The sequence below is a fragment of the Octopus bimaculoides genome, chromosome 24, assembly GCF_046866305.1.
Source record: "Octopus bimaculoides isolate indiv1 chromosome 24, ASM4686630v1, whole genome shotgun sequence".
In the NCBI taxonomy this organism is placed as follows: domain Eukaryota; kingdom Metazoa; phylum Mollusca; class Cephalopoda; order Octopoda; family Octopodidae; genus Octopus; species Octopus bimaculoides.
Window position 1 is genome coordinate 19,934,555 of NC_142951.1, and position 24,962 is coordinate 19,959,516.

The 24,962-nt window shown below is 36.9% G+C and overlaps 1 protein-coding gene across 16 annotated transcripts in view; it reads left to right on the top strand.

Moving 5' to 3' along the window:
* The window catches only part of LOC106874415 (uncharacterized), a 232,557-nt gene that overhangs the window by 121,168 nt on the left and 86,427 nt on the right, over positions 1–24,962 (top strand). For all 16 annotated transcript variants that reach the window (XM_089341454.1, XM_089341457.1, XM_089341463.1 and 13 more), the window contains one exon: positions 3,452–3,857. In XM_089341454.1, coding sequence (XP_089197580.1) covers positions 3,452–3,857 — 406 coding nt within the window. The remainder of the gene's footprint in view (positions 1–3,451; positions 3,858–24,962) is intronic.

The following is a 24,962-nucleotide window of genomic DNA, read 5'->3' on the forward strand; positions in this document are numbered from 1 at the left end:
ACCAAAGGTAGAGTAAAATACTGTTTTATCAAAGCCCCCCAAAAAGACCTCCACAAACTGTTACTCATCAGACTATTGTGCTAATACATTAGTATATATATAATAAAAGAATATATATCGTTTAGAATTGCATATTGGAAATACAGTAGCCCAGCATTAAGGTGTTGGGGAAGTTCTCTCTTCTTCCTTTCTTCTTGGATTACAATACTTGTTATTTGTGAATATATAGTGGAGTTTCTATAAATGAAAACAATCTGTTTCAGACTGATGTTCATTAACCAAATTGTTCGTTATATGAATAATTGAAATACATATAAATAGGATTTTGTCTCAAGCTACACTCAAAATCCACATACAGGCATGAAATGATGTTTTATCTGTTCATCCATCAATAGCAAATATATAAGCATGTTTATATACAAGGGTGTGCTGAAAAGTTCCTGGTTTGGGGTAAAAAAAAATACAGGAGGATCAATTAATTATGATTTTATTGAACATATTCTTCTCTCAAATTCACGCACTTATTGCAGCAGTCCTTCAATTTTTCTAAGCCCTGTAAAAGTACTCAGAAAGTTGTGCCTCCAACCAGGCCTTCACACTACCCTTAAAGCCAGGAACTTTTCAGCATCCCTTTTTATATGTATGTATGTGCATGCACACTTTTCTCTTTAAGATATGTCTTGATCCATATTTTTAACTATGAGATATATTACATTTATGTATTTGTTTTGCAAGATTCTTTATGTGAAAACATGTTTTGAACCAGATATTGTTATAGTTGGTGGGGGGGGGGGGCATCTTTTGCCATTTACACAAACAATACTGACATTGACAATATGCACAAAGACAGTGACACCATGACCACCACCAAAAGCAATAGAAATAACAATAGAGACAACCAGAAAGATGGCAACCAGAAACTGATTGGACAAAAGAAAATAATAAAAAAAAAAAATGAAGAAAAATAGTGCATGTGTTCAATTGGCAAAATATGACCATCCCCAAGAATAACAATATGAGAAATATTATTTTTTTAATAACATATGAAGTGTGTACATGGGCATTAACAAACCACTTGTAAACTGTCTCTGAGCCACTTACATGTGTATGTTGTCTACTCATGGTTTGTTGTTCAAATTTCTGCTTGTTGGCTGGATATAACTTTCTTCAGGAAAAACTGTTTGCTCTACAATTCCTTCATTTAGTGTACTGATCATATAAGCTCTCCCAGTACTAATATGCATGTGTAGTGTACTCTGTGGCTCTTTAAATTTCAGCTCATGAAGCAAATGGACATTCAGTCACTTGTACACGTGCATCGTCTGCCTGTTGTTTGTTGATCAGATTTCAGCTTGTTATGCAAGTTTTCAATAAAACCATTTGTTATTCAATTTGTCTGTTTAAAGTAGGATCATTTGTATATGATTAACCTACTGCATAGGTTTCCATGACTTCTTTTTAACTTCATCCTCCTTTATTGCCCATTTTCTATGCTGGCATATGTTGGATGGTTTTATAGGAGCTGGCTTCAGTCTGTTTTGACATGGTTTTTATGGCTAGATGCCCTTCCTAATGGCAACTCCTGAGAAAATTTATATATTTTTTTTACTGAAATGGTACAAGCATGCCTGTGTGGATAAGAAGCTTGCTTCCCAACCATGTGGTTTTGAGTTCAGTCCCACTGCATGGTACCTTGGGCAAGTGTCTTCTACTATAACCCCAATCCAACCAAAGCCTTGGGAGTAGATTTGGTAGACAAAAGTGGGAAGAAGAAAATATTCTGTGTGCATGTGTAACTGTGTATGTTAGAGTTTGTTCCCTACTACTACTTGTCAACTGGTGTTGGTTTGTTTACTTCTCATTAACATAATAGTTCAGCAATAGAGACCAATAGAATAAGTATCAGGTTTTAAAATGAAGTACTGGGGTTGATTTGTTTGACTAACTCCTTCCAGACAGTGCTCCAGCAAGGCCACAACCCAACAACTGAAACACAAAAATATAAACAAACAATGGATACGATGTAGATGTTCTCCATAGTATTTGTTGTCAAAAGCTGATTTCAGTGTTCCATGCCCCACCAGTGGTCAGCAAATTCTGTGATGCAAAGCCGCTTAAATTCATATCACCCAAATGATTACAGTAATATGATTACAGTGGTTGTGGTTGTGGTTTGTGGGGGTATGATTGTAATTTAGAGCTAATCCAGTTTTTATATATCTAGGTCATCTCCCTCTCTCTTTCCCCCTCTGAATACTGTATGCATTGTTTCTTTACTGATTGTAAGTCATTTTTACAAGTGTAGGTGTGTCTGTATGTATACCTCTGTGTGTGTGTGTGATGCCATGTCTACATGTATCTGTATATATCTATAAGCATCTACTCATGTTACTGTAAGCATTTACTCATGTTGTGTGTGTGTGTGTATAAAATTATCCATTTATACACTTTAAATGTCCAGTAATCTTTCAGGATCTTGTATTATTTTAACATTCTCCTCTATTTTGCCCACACACATTCTTTCTCTCTCTCTCTCTCTCTCTCTCTCTCTCTCTCTCTCTCTCTCCCTCTCCCTCTCTCTCTTTCTTAGTATAGAAGCTTCTATACTATTGGTTGCAGATTATTACAGACTGAAGGATTTTGTAATAAATATTATTGTGAACATTAGTGAAAGGGAACATCAGTATATGCAGGCACTGTCATTGTTCAATTCATGTCTTTGAGGGGGTGGGCATACATCATCTACCTTGTTTTTTTCCCTGTTAACCAGTCATTTGCTTTATATTATTTATTTATTGTCGACATCATTAGAATTTATAAACATTGAGAGTGGTGGTGGGGTATAATTTTGCTTTTTTTTTGTTTTTGTGAATAGCAAATCTCAAAGCAGATAGCTACAAGTAACAGCTTGTAAATATTGGGTTCCCTCTGGAAAGAGAGATGCAAAGATTTGCTTCTGTCCAATGGCAGAATGCCTATCATGTTTACAGAAGATGTGAGTTCAAATCCCACAAGCAATGTTTGACTAAAGGGGTTTTTTAACCCAATATTTACACCCTATTATTTGTAGCATTATCTGCTTCAAGTGTCACCATTCCAAAAAAGAATTACTTGATGTTCTCTTGAAGTTTCTAAATTCTTATGATGTCAACAACTTACAATGCTTGCTAGTATGAATAAAATTTCAAGTATGGATAGAAAACTTCGAAGGATTGCTTTGATCCAAGAGTAGAACATCTGTTATATTTACAAGAGATAAGGGTTCAGATCCCACAGGCAATCTTCAAGCTTTTCTATCCAAAGGGTTTTTTTAACCCAATATCTACAGTACACATTATTTATAGCTTTATTTGCTTCAAGATTCACCATTCCAAAAAAAATTATATTTTTATTTTTTACATTAGTAGATATTTAATGATGATAATAATTTGTTTGTCATTTTACATTTCAGAATGGAAAGCCATCATTAAGTTTGAAACTTTCTGAAAATTCCTACCTCAATAAAAAACAACACTTATGGTTACTAAATGGCGATGCTAAGCCAGTGAATAGCGTGAATGCAAGCAACAGCTTGGTATGGGACAGCAACTGTCTTGAAATGTCCACTTATGGCACGGAGACTGTGTCTCCGTCAAGGAAGAAAATGCTACCAATGGCTGATTATTGCCTTTCTGAGGCTGAAGGTCTCAATTACCCTTTACTGAGGGACATGTCAAGCTCCAGTTGCGTTGATGCTGATGGTTTATCCAGTGCTTACCCCATTGATCTGGATGGTGGCATGTTGAGTCTAGAGTCAGAAACTGCTGCTGATAAGAATAAAACAGCCGATAAGAAGTCCAAAGGAAAACGGAAAAAGAGTAAGTATTCGTTTTAAGAGTGTATGTGTCTGTGTGCATGCGCATTCAATCATTTGTACATGCATCTGTATCTCTGTAGTAATTATGAGTACATGTGTGGTAAAGGAGCATGCTTTGCAACCATGTGGTCTTGACTTCAGCCCCACTGTTTGGCACCTTAAGCAAGTGTTTTCTACTATAGTCTCAGACCAACCAAAGCTTTGTGAATGGACTTAGTAGATGGAAACTGAAAGAAGCCCATCGTGTGTGTGTGTGTGTGTGTGTATACACATACATACCCTTATATAATCACTGGAAAGTGGTTGGTGTTAGGAAATGCATCCAGCTATAGAAACCATTCCAAAACTAAGGCTCAAGCTCTACACAGCCTTGTAGCTTGCCAGATCCTATCAAACTGTCTAACTCAAGCTAGCATGGAGAACGGACATTGAATGACGATTGTGATGATGATATAAATGTGTATGTGTGTACCTTTGTCTTGACAGCTTGTGATGTTTGTAAACAGCATTTTAATGACAGGTGTAGAAATCAGAATAATTAAATAAACTGAACGAGACAAAAAAAAAAACACCTAGTGTGTATATACACACACACACACACACACACACACACACACACACACACACACACACACAAAATCAGATACATTATCATCATCATTGTCATCTAACATTCACTTTTCCATGCTTGCATGGGTCAGATAGATTTTATTGAAGCAGACTTTTCTATGGCTGAATGTTCTTCCTGTCACCAACCATCACCTGTTTGCAAAGTAGCATTTCCTCCATTGTCAGACATGGTTTTCATAGAAGACTGGAAATGAGCAACATAGCTTTGTATTACAGCAAACTACAAGCTCAATATGAGTGGGTGACCCGAGGGAAGGTGGGGACAGGGTGTGCTTGTCAAGTAACAAGCATGTACTACTCTTCGTTTTTCTTCAGATCAAAAAACCATGTTCCATGTGTCATGATATACATGGCCATGAGATTACCAGCAATAACAACAATAAAATATGCATAGAATTAGTGAAGCTAATTGGATTGGTGGATTAAATTACAATCTAGATCTATCAATAAATACAGTGTGAATTATCTAGCATCAACAGGATTTCAGTTTACACATCAACCAATAGAAATTTCATTATTAAAAACAAATATATGAATTGTATGTTTTTTTTTTTTGTTTTTTTAAAATTTTTTTGTAATGAGCATCATTTAATGCTTTCATCATCATCATCACTGTTGTCATTGTTTTAACATCTGCTTTTCTATGCTTGCATGAATCAGACGAGATGCATTGAGGCAAAATTTTCAATAATCAGATGCCTTTTCTGTCATTAACCTTCACTTGCTTGACAAGCAAGGTAATATTTCCCAATGATCAGGCATGTTATCATGGAGGATTGGAAACAAATGACACTGCTTGTATAACAGTGATACTCATTTACAACTACCACATGATATCGAGATTAGGCACAAATGCAAACATATGATAGACTTCTTTTTCAGTTTTCGTCTATGAAATCCACTCACAAAGCCTTGTGAGTGGATTTGGTACAGAGCTATTGTAGAAGACTACCTGGAACCATGTGGTTGAAAGGCAAAGTTCTTTAGCACACAGCCATACAAAATGAATAGTAGGGAGATGGCAAAACCTTAACAGTTTGTGCATTACAAGCCAATGGCTAGAGCCTCTGTGTAATTGCTTATACTGTTAAGAACAGCAGCCAAGTCTCAAATCCTATTCTATTACCTTAAATCATTGAAGGTTGCATTGGATAATCTGATCATAGATATATTGTTTGACAAAAAAAAAATTAATAAGAATAAAAAAGAACTGATGATTATAACAGAAACATCAGTTCATCATGTATCTGGTTCATTGGGGCTGGGGGCTGGCTGTGTGGTAAGAAGTTTGCTTCTCAACCACTTTTTTTGGTTCAGTCCAGCTGTGTGGCACCTTGGGCAGGTGTCTTCTACTACAGACCTGGGCCAACCAGAGTGGATTTAGTTGACAGAAACTGAAAGAAGCCCATTGTGTGTGTGTGTGTTTTTTGTGTTTGTCTCCTACCACTACTTGACAACTGTTGTTGCTTTGTTTATATCCCTGTAACTTAGTGATTCAACATAAGAGTCTGACAGTATATCAGTGCCAGGCTTAAAATATATAAGTACTGAGATTGATTTGTTCAACTAAAAACCCTTCAAGTTGGTTCCCCAGCATGGCCGTAGTGCAATGGCTGAAACAAGTAAAAGATGAAAAACAAAAGAAATTTACACCTTTTGGTCAATGTAATCTTTGATAAGCTGTGTGAAAAAAGAAATGTATGGGATTCACATATACATATATATATATATATATATATATATATATATATATATATATATATATAATTTTGGGTAAAACCTCCACTTTTACCCGCTCCCATTGATTGCACCTAGTATAGCACTAGTGTAGCAATAATTGGGTACCCTCCCAGCAGTATACTGGATAGATACTATCCCTTAGTGGGTTGAACCCCCAACCCCTAACTCTCTCACGTTATATATATCTATATATATATATATATGTGTGTGTGTGTGTGTGTGTGTGGCTATATTTATATTATAGCCTCAGGCCAACCAAAGCCTTGTGAGTATTTCGTACATGGAAACTGAAAGAAGACTGTCGTATATATGTTTATATTTGTGTGTGTCTCTGTTTGTACTCCCACCATTGCTTGACAACCGTTGTTGCTGTGTTTACATTCCCATAACTTAGCGGTTTGGCAAAAGACACTGGTAGAATAAAGTACTTCCTGTTGGCCTTGACAAGCATCTCCAACTAGCAAGCCATGCTACTCCAGACTGAAGACAAGAAACTAGTCTCTGGATGGTGGCTTAGCTGGGTGGAGGTGCTTGCTTATCTCTCCCTTGAAAACACAGGAAATGTATCAAGGCCAACAGGAAGCAATCCTGCTTCCTAGGGCTAAATAGCAGTAGTATTATTCCCTTCATGGAACTGTCACATTAAGTTGGCAGCATACAACTACTTTATATATATATATATATATATATATATATATATATATATATATAATGGTTTTAGTGACGCAAATAGGAACTTAGAACTCAAAACATGAGTATATATATGCTTTTGTTTAATTACATACACGTGTGTGTGCACTTGTTTTACTATCTTCTTACCTTGGCATCGTGTGATAGTTGGAAGGAAGTATTACTGTTGTACAAGCAGTGTCCTTCATTTCAAATCTTCCATGGAAACATGTCTGATCATGGTGAAATATTACCTTTTTGGAATCAGATGAGTGTTGACAACAGGAATGGTATTTGGCAGTAGAAAATCTGCCTTGAGAAATTTCATCCAACTTGTGCCAGCATTGAAAGGTGGATGTTAAAAGAATGATGATGGTGGTGGCCACATGTAAGTTGGCACCAGAAGGGTTAAAAGTGGCAATAATTATTAGAATATCAAAATATGTAAGTGTAAAATACTTGAAGACTTTCACTATTTTTTGGCACGGGAAGTATAGAATTCTGATTTGTCTGCAAACTCTGCACCACCACCACCACCACCACCACCACCACTCAAACTTTCTGTGGTAGCTCTGTTTCTTCCTGTTTATAAACAATTAATAACAATTCTGTCGATTGTGGTAAACACCAGATATTTCTATTTCCTTCTTTTTGTCTATTATAAAATGTTCAGACATCTACATCCATTTTTTTGATACTATTAGCCTCATCTTCAATTATTGTTTCAATCAATTTCAATGTTTCTCTGATGAGTCAGGACACCTGATGATGATCAGAGATCAATCCAGTCGAAACATAATCTGGTCATAAATATGAATATTATAATATTTCATCTCTGAATACAATGTTAATCATCTAAAAAATGCATATTAACCCCTTTGTCATCATATTTGTCTTGCAGTACATTGCCTTTGTTTCAATTAATTGTGAAAATGATAAAACATTTAGTAAAACACTTTGTCATTAAGATGGAGCATAAATCAACATAAAATGCTGATGAATAGTTTTACTTTACGTCACTTTAAACCTTCAGCATTTAAATTGGCCATATCCAGCCTAAATATTCTCCCTATTTTATGTTCAAATAAGCCAGATCCTACCTCTCACATCTACTGTATATCATTTTTAAAATAAACAGTCGAAAGCATTGGCATGGGTACTGGTGCCACATAAAAAACACTAGTGATGGTACCATGTAAAAAGCACCCAGTACACTCTGTAAAGTGGTTGGCATTAGGAAGGGGCATCCATTTGTAGAAACCAAGCCAAAACAGGCTGTGGAGCCTGGTGTGGCTCCTGTCCTTGCCAGTGCCTGTCAAGCCATCCAACCCATGCCAGCATAGAAAACAGACTTTAAATGTTGATGAAGACAATGTCATCATTGAAATCTTGAAGCAACAAGTTAATGCATGATTAATTCAAAACTCTGATTAAGAACGCTAATGGTTTAAAACAAGGAATTTCTATCATAGAATCAGTGGTGATCTCAGGCAGGTTGATATCAAAAGGGTTGATAACTCATCAAAGATTGTTAACCTCTTTTGATTCCAACCCACTTGAGACTTCTCCTGGTTCTGTGATAAAAAAAAAAAGAACATCTTTAATGTATATGTGTAGTTTCTTTCACATATGCCGTGGTTGTTTTACAGGTACTCAAGGACCTCCATTCCAAGATGTATTATTTTTCTCAGAAATTATACAGCAGTGGTTTCTCATTACCTTCTGCTGATGTATCTACAGTTTATAAGCACAGGGCTTATTCAACCCTTAACCCTTTAGAATTTAGATTTATCTGTCAAATGTAATGCTTATTTATCCATATTGTTTTGAATTCATCATGCATTCTCGTGGCTTTGAGATTTCAATAATGTGATTGTTTATTTTTAGAATGACCTTGTATGAAAGGTGTGTGAGGCTGGATCTGGCCAGTTTGGACATAAAACAGAATATGTGGGCTGGATACAGCCGGTTTAAGTGTTATATGGTTAAGCAAGGGAACTGTTTGATGTGATATCAGGTCATATTCACACACCAGTGGGCTGTTTGACATACATCTAAGGGCAAGCTTCCTACTGAGTTCTGTATGTCTTAGCCACAGAACCTTCTGCTGTTTGACCCATAACTGAGACCCTTCACAGGTGCTAACACCCTGGGCCAGAGTAAACCTGGAAGTAGTGGTAACTGAGAGGCAACTCCATACTTCCCTAAACTATTGAACTCCCAAACTGGAGCCTCACCACCAGTTGCAATTTAATGCCTTACCCAGAACATTATAATGAGTAAATGAGTAATATTTCTTTAACCTAGAAATTGCGGGGTTTGCATCTCGGTTTGGTGAGTGTGATAAACACACTATTTCCTTCAAATGGTTTTCTTTTGCCTCTTTTAATAGGGGATAAATTAAGCTGAGTAAAAACTGAAGTTGTTATTTTTGAAATCTATATCTTTTGAAGCATTTAATAATTACAATCCTTTCTATTTAAATTTTTGCAAATAAATAATTAAATGACTGTGTGTGTATATACACACACACACACACACACAAACACACACACACACACACTCGCACACACACACTCTCTTACTCGCACACACAATCCAGACATTTTGTTAATATGATACGAAAGGAAATGAAAGTTTCTTAGAAGAGACAGTTACACTAATGAGTTAACTGATTAAATATTTTAAAAGAAAAAAAACTTACAATTCTGGGGAAAATTAGCACTTAGTATCAAGTTGACTTCAAATATCCTGTATTAGTCTCTTATTAGCCTCTTAGTATCATTATGTAGTAACATTAAAGTTTTGTATTTCATAAGTTTATACACAAGTTTTTATATATAGTTTTTCTTTTTGATCTCTCACTTGTTTTAGTCATTAGACTGCAGCCATGTTGGGGTACTGCCTTGAAGAGTTTTAGTCAAACAAATTGACCCCAGGACTTAATTTCTTTTTCAAATCTGCTACTTATTTTATCAGTCTGTTTTGCTAAAGCTCTACATTATGGGGAGACATAAACAAACCAGTTGTGAAGTGGTGGACTCACACACACACATACACACACACACACACACACATATAAAAGACAGATGTCTTTCAGTTTCTATCTACTGTATGCACTCACAAGGGGTTTGGTCAGCCGAAGGCTATATAGTTGAAGGCACTTGCCCAAGGTGTAATGCAGTGGGTCTGAACTTGGAACCATGTTTGGGAGGCAAGCTTGTTACCACTTATATGTATATGTTTATAGACAGCCAAATAGATATTACTGAAATTTGCTAACTTCTGTCCAGTAGAAGTTTAAATTTTTGTCTGTCACGTATGCTTCAATGGTAAATGAGTATATGCATATATACATACAGGTATGTGTATACCGACATCCACCTGTATGTATAGGTGCATATCTGGGTACAGGACATTGCAAACAAAACGTAGACGAGAAAACACACAAGCCACATAGAGAACATTATATATATATATATATATATATATATATATATATATATATATACATATCCTGTAAATAATAATATCTTATAAGCAATCACTGTGTATTGACTAAAGAAAATAATCTAATATTGGGGTATATAAGCCCTCAACAGAAAAAAGTGGGTTTTCTGTACGCAGAAAATGCATATGCTTGTTTGTTTAAAAAAAACAACACTATGAAATTATAGTTAACTCTAACAGGAAGAAGTGAGTGGGTATGTTGGTGTAATGGTAGCACACTTATTGTGAAAGAGACTTAAAGATGGTGGTGGTAAGATGTCTGGGTGGGCTCTGAGGTGCATAAGGACAGATTAAGGATGATTGGGTAGAGGTTGCAAGAGTGACTGAAGAGCATGGGGGATGGTAAGGAATGAAGGAGGGTTGCAAATATACAGAATGATGAACAAAGGCTGGGGTTGGGGATGAGGACTACTATGGGATGGAAGACATTGCAGAGTATGATGACTAGAGAGTGGGTAGGGTTGAGGGTGAATGGTGGTGGGGTGATCAGTGATCCAGATGAGATGGGGAGAAGATTAATGGGTCTAAGTGCCGACTGCCAGCACTGAAAAGGTGAAGAGTAGCAGAATAATCTTATATGTATAGGTGTGTGTGTGTCTATTGGCACCACTTAAGGAGCACCTAGTGCACTTGTAGAGTGGTTAATGTTAGGAAGAGTATCCATCCATAGAAACCATGCCAGCCCCTATTAAATCATCTAACCCATGCCAGCATGAAAAATGGACATTAAATGATGATGATTGACACATGCGCATGTCAGAAAGTAATGATTTGCCCCTTGTATTTGCTAGTCACTTATGTCTTAAATGACCAATTTCTGGAGTCTTGAAATTTCTAGAAGTGCATCTGATGCTGTTTAGTTCCTGATCTAACTGGATCTGATTAAGGGTTTCAGCAAATCTTTTATTAATTTCGACCCCTCATTCGTTGTGTACTTCAAATGGCATTAACCATCATTATCATCTTCTCATTTAGAGTCCATATTCTGTCAATTTGTCACACTCTAACCTTTCATCATCTGGCACAAGATCACCTCCTCCAATTCCCTATCCCCTCTCAAAGGATCTTTGTCAAGTCACCCTGCCAGTGCTGGGGACATGTAAAGAGCATCCAGTCCACACTGTAAAGTGGTTGGCATTTGGAAGGGCGTTCAGCTGTAAAAAAACCACGCCAAAACTAACCTCGCCTGTGCTGGTGCCATGTAAAAAGTGTTAGGAAGGGCATCCAGCCATAAAAAGCCTGCCAAAACTCTCTTGGTCTCTTTTCTCAAACTGCTAAGCTATGTTGTCAAGTGATGGTAAGGAACATAGAGATACACACATGACCAACTTTTTTCAGTTTCCATCTATCAAATCTCTTCATGAAGCTTTGGTGAGCACAAGGCTAACTTACCCAAAGTGCCATGTAATGGGACTGAACCCAAAACCACATAGCTGAGAAGCAAAGTTCTTAACCACACAGCCACGCCTGCCCCTAATATAAATCATAGATATCTATCATAGATGCAAACCTAAAAATTTAAGAGGAGGGAAAATACTACCGATTAAATCGACATCAGTACATGACGGATACTTCTTTTATCTCCGCCCACCTACTTTAGAAAGATGAAAGGCAAGCATTAAGTTGTGATGGAAATGGAGTGGGGTGAAATTCAAAACATCAAGGGGTGTAGTTAATACCAGCAGGCATTATAGTCCCTGGTGTCATGTGATTATGATATAGTTTCTAGCAAAAATCATCTATGGGGTGTGTGGGGTGGATAATGCTGTTCGTCTCTTCTAACATGACGAAATAACCCAAAAGACACGTGTGTGTGTGTGCATACTTATTGCACACATATACATGCACATACATGTACTCTCATGCACATACATACACACAGATGTGTGTGCGTTCTGTGCTATTTTCGTTGCTTTTCTTCCTTTCTTTTTATTCTGTTGGAGAGGTTATTCCTCTGTGTTCTGTGAAAGAAAACAAGAAAATAATAATAATAATAATAATAATAATAAATATAATAATGATAATAATAATAATAATAATAATAATAATAATAATAATAATGGGAAATAATTCAAAATAAAATAAATAAAAGAAGAACTTGATCTGAATAATTGCCAGAGAACACAGCATGTGATTCTATCAATAGCCGCCAACTCTAGAAACGTTTGTCAAATACCTCAGTGCTTATGTAAAGCTAGAGTCAGATTGAAATGAATTTGTGTTTGTTCTTTGCTTTATTTATTTTTAAATGTTCTTTTATTAGTTCTAGTCATTTGGATTGTGGCCATGCTGGAACACAACATGCAAGATTTTTTTTTTTTTTTGGTGGTATTTTTAGGGGTTTCTTTTTTGTTTCTTTGCAGTTGATGATAGATATCAACTTATTCTTATTTGTCTTATTTATTGCTTTCTATCTCTCTCATTCTTTTACAAGTTCCAGCGTGAGGACTGTGGCCATTTGCCTAGCCATTGTAGTGACCAGCAGTGGGGTTCTAGTTGTATATTTAACCATTTAGTATTCAGATTACTCTATCAAATGTAATGTCTATTTATTCACATTGTTTTGAATTAATCCTGCTTGTAGCTTCAAGATATTCCTGATATGATTGTTTATTTTGGGAATGACATTGTACAGTAGGTGTGAGAGGCCAGATCTGGCAAGTTTGAACATAAAACAGGTAGAATATTTGGCCCTGGCACACCTAGTTTAAATGCTAAAGAGTTAAAGACTAGGTGAGGTGTGAAGATGTTTTCTTAAGGAGCTGTAGTATTTTTCTTTTTTTTCTCCAGTTATGAGACAAGATTGTCATGGATCCCATGTGGATGATTTCACGACTCTGTTCATGGAGTCAGTGAAGATTTAGCTGGCATGAGGTTGGCACTTGGTTAGGGAACGTTTGGAAGCAGTGTATCAAATGGTTGGTATAATTTGTGTTAGATTAGGCATTGTTGGACATGATAGCAAGTAGGTCATTGCTAGAGGAAGAAGAGTCTGAGAAAGAAACCCACAACTACTCCCACATTTCGGTCAGTGGTGTTGCACACTGATATTGTAAACTCTCTGCAAACTCTGCAAACTCTTGCGTGGTTAGCATGAAATGACATAAGCACACCAACCAATTTCCAGCCCACAAATGTGCTGTCTCCTCTTGCTGGTTTTTCTCCTATTACTACAATAGACACAGGCATGGCCGTGTAGTAAGAAATTTGCTTCCCAACTACATTGTTCCAGGTTCAATCCCACTGTGTAGTACCTTGGACTAGTTTGTTTCTACTATAACCTCAGGCCACCCAAAGCAGTGGATTTGGTAGACAGAAACTGAAAGAAGCCCATCCATTTCTGTGTGTGTATTCCTGTCTTTGTCATGCAAGCAGTGTCCTTAATTCTCAATCTTTCATGAAAATCATGTTTGACCATGGAGAAATATTGCCCTGCTTGTGACAGGAAGGGCATCCAACTGTAGAAAATTCACCTCACCCATGCAAGCATACAAAAGTGGACATTAAAATAATGAAGGTGATGACTACAACAATGACCTCTGCTTCATAGAGCTGGCTGGCCAGTTGGTCAGTTTTGTGTCTCCTGGTAATTGTGTTGGTGATTGTTGTTGTTTGGCCCTCCCATCATTTTGTAGAGTTTATGGTGGACTACTAAATTATCTAATGTATCCTTTCCATATTTAAGGTGGCATGGTATTATTTGAAGGAAATTTTGCCACCATCTCTAGCAGATCAACCAACCACATAGCAGCTCCCTCATTGGCTTGCTAATTGATTTCCCACCCCACCCGCACCCTTATTGGTAGCATTTTGTAGTTGTGGTGTGGTATGAAATTTTCCCTCTGCCTCTCACCCAACAGGTCAGTAAAAGGTCACTACCCATACCACCACCACTACTACTACTACTCTTTATATATTACCCCCTCCCTTCAGATCCTGCAGTTGTAATTTTTTTTCTTCTCCTCCCATAGGTTTGTATTTTTGCAGAAAAATCTTTCTGCATTCTTAATAGTGGAACGGGTTTTGTGAATGTGTGTGTATCATTGTGTATAAGTGTGGTGGTTGGGGGTTGCATGTCCCTTTATTTGTTCTTGCTTGCTTTCCTGGCTGGCAGAATATCATTGATCCTAGTTGAAGGCAGAATGTTGCATTGATTAAGCAGGCCTTGTGTGTATGTATGGTTGTTGTTGTTGTTGTTGTTGTTGTTGTTATAATTGTTGTTGCTGCAGCCAAGAGCATGAGCCAATGAGGGAGCTTCGATGGGCATCTTTGACCTGCTAAATGTAGCAACCAAATTAGTCAGTAGCTAAATTCGAAGGATAACTTCTGCCTTGGTATGTTGAATTTCTTTTAGCATGCTACAGAGCAGCAGCCTCTGTCATTTCTCATCTTGCTAGAAATAGCAGCCAAATCTCCTTCAAATCTCTCCATTCATTTTTTGTTTTTTAATAAAAGGAAGAAGCAAAGTACTCAAGAAATAAAGTCATCTTTATTTTTTACATATCTGTGGCCAAGCTGGGGCACTGACTTGAAGAATTTTAGTCAAACAAATCAACTCCAGTACCTTTTTATTTTATTTTGTTTTTTGGTCAATTCTGATTGAGCAGATCTATAATTAAAGGCAAACCATCTGTGACCACCCTGTATTTTTTTTCAGCAACAATGTATCTAGGACTGCATTGTAATATGTGTCATTGTTTTGTTTTTGAGGGAGAAAAAAAGGCTGTATGGTATGATTCAAGGAAGATTTGTCAGTTATTTCTTGCAGGTCACAGAGCCACTTGGAGGCTTCTCTGTTTTAAGGCTGTTAGACTTCACACATGGATGCAGGATCATCAGCAATGGTGACATGTTATACTGTTTGCAGACCTATCCAACCCATATTATGTGAAAATTAGACAGTTAAGTGGTGGTGGTGGTGGTGGTGGCAGGGGCAGTTGAGGCAGTGACGGTAGGGGTGGGGAGCAGTGGTACTTGAATCAGTATCTTCTATATATCTACTTCAACAAACTATTTTCAAATATCTCTTATTAACAGAGATATTTAACTGCCATTTCTAGCAGATTAACTAGCTGCATAAAGGCTTTCTCATCTTACATGTCAGAATGTGCATAATGGTTCTCGACCAGGCAAAGAAGTGAAGTATGAAAATGCAGATGACACCTTTGTTGCTCAGCCAACTACCCACCTGATTAATCAAAGATAAACCTAAGTTTCATAACAACAACATAGCAGACCATCTGTGGATGGGAACCCTTAGAATAATTTTGTTTCTCAAAATTGCATGAAACTACTGCTAAGAATTGCCCGTTGAGATTCTACCAGATTTCTTTATTTTTTTTTCACTAGTAACAGGATGTGTTGATCAAGGCCTGAGACTCCATTCAATTTCCTTCTCTTTATTTCTGTTCTCCTCTTTCTCTCCCTTCCTCTCTCACACACTTTCCCTCTTTCCCTTTTCTTCCTCTCTCTTTCTCCCTCACTCTCTTCCTCTCTCCTTCCATCTATTTCTCGCTTCTCATTCCTCTCTTTCTCAGAGAGATTTGACACTCCATCTATTCCACTTCACCACCACCACTGACGCCTTTTTCCATTCGCTGTTGGAAACTTCATGGCCAATGGAAAGCCTGCTCCTAGTTTTCCTGTTATTTATTTATTTATTTCCTCATTTTTGACTCCAAAGGATTGGTTAAACCATTATCCTCCCTTTCAGATGAAGTGGTACACACAACCTGAAGTGAATGCTAGGTGGGGATTAGCAACCATAAAAATCCTTTCATAATTATAATTCTAACATATTAGAACTTAATTTTCAATATAATCAAAACCTTGGGTCCAAAATATTGGTAATATCTTCTACCAATATCATCATTGGTTACTTACGATTTTATTTGTAATTATGCTTGAGTTAATGAGGTCAACTGAAATCACAATATTACTCATGTTGTGACAAAAATCTTGATTTAAACCAAACATATCGGGCCCAGATATTCTTCTTGTTTTATGTTCAAACTCATCAGATTTGGCCTCTCATTGAAATTTCAAAACTGTGAGATATGAGCTGTGGCAATTAAAAAAATTATTGATCCTGGACAGTTTCAACCACATCTGAATCGAAAGGTTTAAGTTAGCATCATCATCATCATCATCACATCCATTTTTCAATGCTTATGTAGGTCAGATGGAAATTTTTGAGGTGGATTTTCAATGACCAGAGCCTTCCTTTTTGCTAACCCTCACCTGTTTCGAATCAAGGTAATATTTCCCCATGACCAAACAAGTGTTCACAGAATATTACAAACAAAGGATACCATTTGCATGATGGCAACAACACTTGTTTTACAACTATCACACGAAGGCAAGGAAACAATAACACACACATATACACAACAGGCTTCTTTCAGTTTTCATCGACCAAATCCACTTATAAGGCTTTAGTTGACTTGAGCCTCTGCAAGATGACACTTTCCCAAAGTGCCATGCAGTGGGACTGAACCTGAAGCCATCTGGTTGGAAAGTAAGCATTCTTACCACACAGCCACGCTTGCACCTATAGACAACGGTTAAGTGACTTTCAATAACTGAAACTTGAAGCTTTAAGTTTGGTTGATCAGAAGGGTAATAATGCAAACTTTTTGGGGTTTGCCATTTTTCTATGCTAGGTTATAGATTATTGTACATTATTGTTGTTTAACTCAAGGTTTGTCCAAATTGGATTGACCAAACCTCTTACAATTCCAGTTAGTGCTTCTTAGGTTGCAGGTTTGGATGTGTGCTAAGAAGCTTACTTCTCAATCATGTAATCTTGGGTTCAGTCCCACTGTCTTCCACTACAGCCTCAGGTTGATCAAAGCCTTATGTACAGATTTGGTAGAGAAAAACTAAAAGAAGCCCATCATATATGTATGTACATATCTGTGTGTTTGTGTTTGTTCCCCACCACTATCTGACAGGTGTTGGTTTGTTTACATCCCCATAACATAACAGTTTGGCAAAAAAGGAATTGATAGAATAAGTACCAGCGTTCAAAATAAGTCCTGGGGGAAACTTCTTCAACTAAAAATTTCAAGTCAGTGCCTCAGCATAGCCATAGTCCAAAGAGTGAAACAAAGTAAAAACTAAGATACATTTCTCAGACGTAATGGCCTTTTATGTTTAGTTGGGGACTTAATACTTTGCCTGGCTTAGTGCCACCTGCCCTTGCTTGCTCTAAGCAGAATCCACTTTGTTGTAAGCATTCAAACCAACTCCTCAGTTTGAGGATTATGAATGAGTCATGCCACGATTTTTTCTTACCTGCCTCATCTCCAGTCTCAGCTTCTACAAAACAGTCGTGAATGTTCCACGACCACCCACCCCCTCCTGTCTTTTTTTTCTATGAGACAAAACAATAAACAAGGATGCATTAATTCATGTATCTTTTATTTTATAATTGTTTATCATCTGACTGTGACCATGCTGGAGTTCCACCTTAAAGGGTTTTAGTCAAACAAATTGACCCCAGGACTTATATATCTTTAAGCCTAGTACTTATTCTATCAGTCTCTTTTGCTGAACCAATAAGCTATGGGGACATAAACACACCAACTGTCAAGTGGTGGTGGTGGTGGGATGCACACACACACACACACACACACACACATATGTATACATACATATGACAGGCTTCTTTCAGTTTCTGTCTACCAAATCCACTCAAAAGGCTTTGGTCAGCCCAAGGTGCTATGTAGTGGGACTGAACCCAGAACCATGTGGTTGGGATGTAAGCTTCTTACCACACAGCCATGCTTGCACCTGTTTTCTTGAAAAAAGTTTTGGAGGTGTTGTTAGTGAGAGATTTGGCTGCTGTTTCTAGCAAACTGAGTGACTATGTGGAGGCTTCTTTGTTGGCTTGTTTACTGAGTGTTGTGGGAAGGTTTGAGAGAAAGGTTAGATCCTTGAAAAGCTTCATAAAAATGCTGCTCCAATTAGTGGATCGGCTGATGGACAATGTAGAGGAAATATTAAACGTTGATATGATGGTGAATGGGCAACAATGAGTCATTGAAATGACTGGAGTTGCTGCTGTTATACTGAGATGTGTGTATGTACATGTATGTGTTTGTATACAGGCATGTACATGTGTATTAGAATGTGTATGCATGCATGTATGCACTTGTATATGTTTTGTAATTGTTTTTTATTACAAATATATTAGCATTCATGTCTTTCAACTTACAGTAAAAACCTCTGTGTGTGTTTGGCTGGGTTTTTTTTTCCTTATTCCATAAATAGTTCCATAAGTTATGTTATGCACCATGTTAATATATGTAAATGTATGCATAGATATTTGGTTTGTGTGGCTTTCAACTTTAAGAGGTCTCTGTTTTAGCCTTCTGCTTTTGCTCTTTGCTGATTAGAAGGAAGATGGACGAGATATTTAGTATCATTTCGGCTTTTCTCTATAGAGTGCTGGACCTAATATATTGCCTTGTTTACCACCACTGGTATCTCAACAAAATCCACACTGTTGAAAATATTTGTACAAGCTCCCCTGGTTTCAGAATGATGCAAGAATTAGAACTTCTTCATCCCCCCCCCCCCCATCACATGTCTTAGTGGCTCTGCAAAGATGTCTCAGGTACTGCTTTTCTTTCTTGATGCCATACATGATGGCAGCATTGAATCTGTCTACAAATGTTATCCAATAAACTGCAGCCATTCCGTTTTTATGGTGGCCACATTATCCTGAAATTTAGATACTTAAGACAGTGACAGCATTGAAACTGTTTTGTATCTGCTGGGAATAACAGTCAGATCTCCCAGAAACCATACCCTGCTGTCTTAAATGCACTTACAGGGGACAATGTTGCTCTGGTACACAAAACATTAGGATATGTCACAGCTAAAATGCCCTCCATTATAGACCTGCTGGGTGAGGGCTGACCCAGGGTTAAGTAATGCCTTCAATGGTTTCAGTTTGAAATAGGAAGGCCTTATCAAGGCAAAAAGCCTATTTTGATATGTGTGTGTGTCTCTCTTTCTCTCTCGTTATCCCCTCCCCCTCTCTCTCTCTCTCTCTCTCTCTCTTTATATATATATACATATCATCATCATCATCATCATCATCATCATCATCGTTTAACGTCCGCTTTCCATGCTAGCATGGGTTGGACGATTTGACTGAGGACTGGTGAAACCGGATGGCAACACCAGGCTCCAATCTAAATTTGGCAGAGTTTCTACAGCTGGATACCCTTCCTAACGCCAACCACTCAGACACACACATGCACATAAGTTAGAGTGGTATTGTTTGAATGAAGTATTGTGTGATAAAGCTAAGTGTTTTTAATTTTTATTTGAAACATCAAAACAATGTGAGTTACAAGAAATTATACAATTTGATGGTTTGTGTTTTTATTTTGTTCTTCAATATTTCAAGATCTCAGAGATTTGATTTTTACAAGCTAACCCTTTGAAGATGTCGCAACCCTGAAATAGTGAAGTACAAGAAGAAAGTACAAACCATTAGCTTCTATTATTTCTTATAAATGTACTTCATGGGGTAGGACTCGAAGGATTCACTTTTTCTGTTCTGAATGCAACTTGAGATGCCAGTGAGGAAAGGAACCACCCAAATCTCAGATATCTGTGGGTGGGCATACACAAGCATGCACATGCATACAGAAGTACTTTAATGCTGGATGTGTATAGGTGGAGTTTTCAGACACACACACACACACACACACACACACACATATGGAGGCACTCAAATCCTGGAGGTGTATGGCCAAGTTTACACTTACGCACCACTACTCAAATCTCAGATATGTGTGGATGGGTTTTACATTTACACTGGTACTGAAGTCTCAGATATATGTGGGTAAGTTTACACACACAACCAAACACAAACAAATGCTCGTGTGTATCAGCACCCTCTCTCTGTGTTTGCCAGCTTCAGTGTATAAGTAACATACCAAACATTTTTACGTTGTCATTGAGCATTTTGGCAGATTTCCATAACAGAAGAAACTCGACTGAAATAAGATGTCTTTTAGGATGCTATATCAATGTCACTAGAAGCAAAAGAACTCTGCTGATGTTAAGTGTACTGTTTGCAGCAAGCACTTAGAAATTCCTCGTCTGCTGTCATTCTCTCTCTCTCTCTCTCTCTCTCTCTCTCTCTCTCATTAATATGTATTTATGTAAATATATTTAATTGTCCTTATTGATGTAGTAAATTGGTAATTTTACTATTGACCTACATATATACTTAGTCGTCATTGTCATCTTTGTTGTTGTTGGCTTGTTGAATTAATATCTTTTAATAGATATGAAGAGGAGGACAAGTTGGTGGAACTAAACTCAGTGTTTCATTCTAATGAGTTTTATGTGTTTGTTAAATAGAATAGCTTATCTTGTCAAACCATTGAAATATTTGTTAGGAAGTATTTTCTAGGAAAACAAACACACACACACACACACACAGATGTGCACACACAGCTACAACTGCATGCATGCAGCTGGATTTATAGGCATGTAGCTGGACTTGCACACATGTTGCTGGTCTCATATGCAGCTTGATTTGCACATGCAGCTGGACTCGCATGCATGGCTTGACTCTCATGCAGTTGGACTCGCAAGCATGGCTTGACTCTCATGCAGTTGGACTTGCATGTTACATGTTGGACTTGCATATTACATGTTGGACTTGCAGTTGGACTTGCACAGTTGGATTTGTGCTTACAGCAGGATGCACACTCATGGCTGAACACGTACGCAAAGGCAGATCAATACAATCAAACGCATCTAGGCATACAGTCAAGTGCATACAGACACGCACACAGTCAGACTTGTACATGCACATATATAATTAAGAATTCTACATTGACCTTGAGCAGTGCTCATAATTCTGCTTGCTCCAATTTGCTTGACTAACAAGAAATAGATTGCTCTCTTTCTTCACAGTTGAATAGGGAGCAGTCATTGTCATCATAATGTTAGTACTAAAGGGCATCTAGTGAATTGTTGCAACAAATATACTTTTCTGTGCATCAACACAGAATTGGGTCAGTCTATTTATCCATAGAAGCAGTGCTGGATTAACCAGCTTAGGGTATCAAAGGAACAGGAGCACCACAGAAATGGTAAATGGTTTACAGCATAAAAATCCCCTTAAACTTGCTAAAGGGATATTTGAAGTGGTTTATATGATCGGAAATATAATTTCAAAGTGTTCATAGGGTCAAAGTAAAACATTTTTCATATTTCTGTTGTTTCATTTTGAAAATTTTTTATAGTTTATTATTGTTTGTATTTTGAATTACATATGGGGGCACCAAAAATCTTTTTTTAAGTGCTTAGGGCCCCTATGGCTCTTAATCCAGCCTTGCATAGAAAGCAGCTTATATTTAAATTGGGTAATTATTGTTGTTAAAACTGATATCAGCCCTCATCCAAAATATCTGTGATCCAAGACATTCTGTTCATGACCATCTAATCTTTTTAAATATAATTTATTTCAGACTACAGTGGCCAATGTGTCTTACTTGATGATAAAGTGATTTTAGAGATTTAACTGTTATTTGTAACAGATCAAGTTTTTTTGTTACTTTATCATTAGTCTCAGAATAAATATGAGACTTAGGTAATGTCCTCAGAATCATCAGCATTTTAGCATCCAATTTGCTATGTTAACATGGGTCTGATGTGGTTTATTGAAGCAGATTTTCTATGACCTGATGCCCTTCATGTCATGAGACCTCACCTGTTTCTGAGCAAGCTAGTTATTTCCCCAAAGCCAGACATGTTTTTTACAGAATATTGGAAATGAGAGTGACACTTGTTTACAGTTAATATACAATGTAAAGACAATGAGACAGAAACACACACGCACACACTCACATGCACGCATGCACATATACCTGTGTATAACATATATTCATATAATGGGCCTCTTTCAGTTTCTGTCTGCAACAAACTGAGTTGGTTTTAAATTTATTACATTTATCAGTTACTATGTTGGAGTTGTAGGGCTGTGGATTTACTAGTCTCACAAATTGAGTTTGTTTTAAACTTTTAACATTCATCCAGCTCCATATCAAAGTTACAGGACTGGAGATATTCTAGTGTACCTCAAATTGAGTTTTTTTTTTTGTTTGTTTGTTTGTTTTTTTAAGTTTTAAAATTTGTTCATGTAGAAGAGATATCTGTTTAGTTGTTCATTTTACATCCATTCTGCCTATTCTTGCATGGAGTGGACAAATATATAATTTGAGGCATTGTTTTACAGCTGGATGCTCTTCTTGACACTAACCCTTACCTATTTTTCATGTAAGAGATTACTTATTCCACACAGCTTCTAAAGTATGAAGTATCCAGACTATTTGTTGATCGGAGAACTGACTACAACTCTGCTTACCATGTTTTTGTACAAGTGATTGGTCACAGAAGTTTACACACACACACACACACACACACAAGGCACAAGCATGGCTGTGTGGTAAGAAGTTTGCTTCCCAACCAAATACTTCTGGGTAGAGTTCAATGGTGTGGCACCTTGGGCAAGTTCCTTGTGAGTGGATTTGGTAGATGGAAACTGAAAGAAGCCTATCATATGTGTGTGTGTGTGTGTCTCATTGTCTTTACATCGTGTGATAGTTGTAAATGAATGTTACTGTCAAACGAGCAATATTCCAATATTCTGTAAGACCCTGTCTGGCCATGAGGAAGTATTACATTGCTTGGCAACAGGAAAATTTGCTTCAGATAAACTGCAGCCAATGCATGCATGCTTAGAACAGTGATTGTTAAATGATAACGATACCCATATGTATATGATAGTTTTCAGTTTTCATCTACTAAATTCACTCAAAAGGCATTGGTCGATCTGAGGCTCTGGTATAAAACACTTGCCCAAGATGCTGCATGTCAATCCTGGGACTGAACTCGACACCACATGGGCGAGAAGTGAACCTCTCAACTACACAGTCATGCCTGCACACAGCTACAAGACAAGACCATGCTTACTTGCAATGTTTTTTTACAGACAAGGGAACTAAGAGGATTGAAGATGGGTCTGATGGCCAGGTTTAATAAAATTAGAAGGATTTTAAACTTTTTAAATTTGTCCTGCACCATGTCAAAGAAATAACTTAATCTTCATCCTTAACAAAGGGAGAAGGGTTAAAAACTCTGTATTTTGAGGGAGGTGGGGGTTCAGTATTTTTCTGTTCAAGAACCATTATTTTAGGGGTCAAATGGTCCTTGTAGAGGTTTCTTTATTGGTACTTTATGAACCCTTAGTCATTTTTTTTTTTGTTTTAGTTTTGCTCTTTTTAAATTCTTATAGTATGACTAAATAATTTCAATTTTTTTATTGTTACTTTTAATTTTATCCTTACATTTTTTTTTGTTGTTTTTTTGCTCTGCAAGTTTGCAAAGCATGTGTGTATGTTTGTTTAAAGTATTAATTATGATGAGTAAATGAAAACAAATTTTAACGTGATATTTTGGAGAGAAATATATACACACATTAACATAAATCTGCAAAGTTATCTTTCCACCAGACTGGAATGGATGAAATTCAAAGAATATTTTAGAATGACATCTAACTGATAAGAGATATTTGCAAACATCAATGTCTGTCTGTGTGTATCTGCATGTTTGTGTATGTGCTTACGCATGCAATTTTAGACTAAGGCATTTTTTAGACAGATTAAAAAAATATTAACTATATGTGTATTTAATTTTTTTTTAAATCTCACACATACACATCTATAGAAATTTATATTATACACAATAAAAAAAAATTCTTGAAGTCTGTACCTTAATGAAATTAATTCTACACCATACTGTGTCTGTCTACAAGCCAATTATGATTTGTGGCTGGCAAACCTCTTTTCTTGTCCAGTTGTGCCAAATAATATTTAAATTTCTCTATCTCTCACTCTCTCCCTTCCTACCCCACTCTCTCTCAGTAGAAATGGCAACAGCTGCTCAGGTAACTTGTAAGTAGTGTGTGTAAATATTTGTATTTATTGTGGCCTTGTGCCTGAGCTGGATGTATTCTGTATGCACACACACACACACACACACACACACACACACACATATATATACGTATATATAAACACATACAATAATGCACATTCAAATACATACATTCACACACACATAAATACAATAATGCATAAAATAATTCAAATACATACATATAAAGATATATATATAATGTATACACACTCATACTTATGTATGTATATAATATGCTGCTCATGCATTCAGGCCTACACATACACACACCACACACACACAAATGTGTAGGTGTATGAATGTGTGTGTATGTGTGTGTGTGTGTGTGTGTGTGTGTGTGTGTGTGTGTGTGTGTGTGTATATAAAGCTGTTAGTCAAGATTAAGACATCCATGTTGGTGTAAGTAAGCCTAATTTGTAATAGTCATCGTATGCAATGAGTCAGGAGTAAAGGGAGAGTTCGTATAATAAACAATGAGTAATAGTTGATGCTTGAAGAGAAATTCTTTTCGGATCAGATTCCATTTTTAATTTCACACTTTACA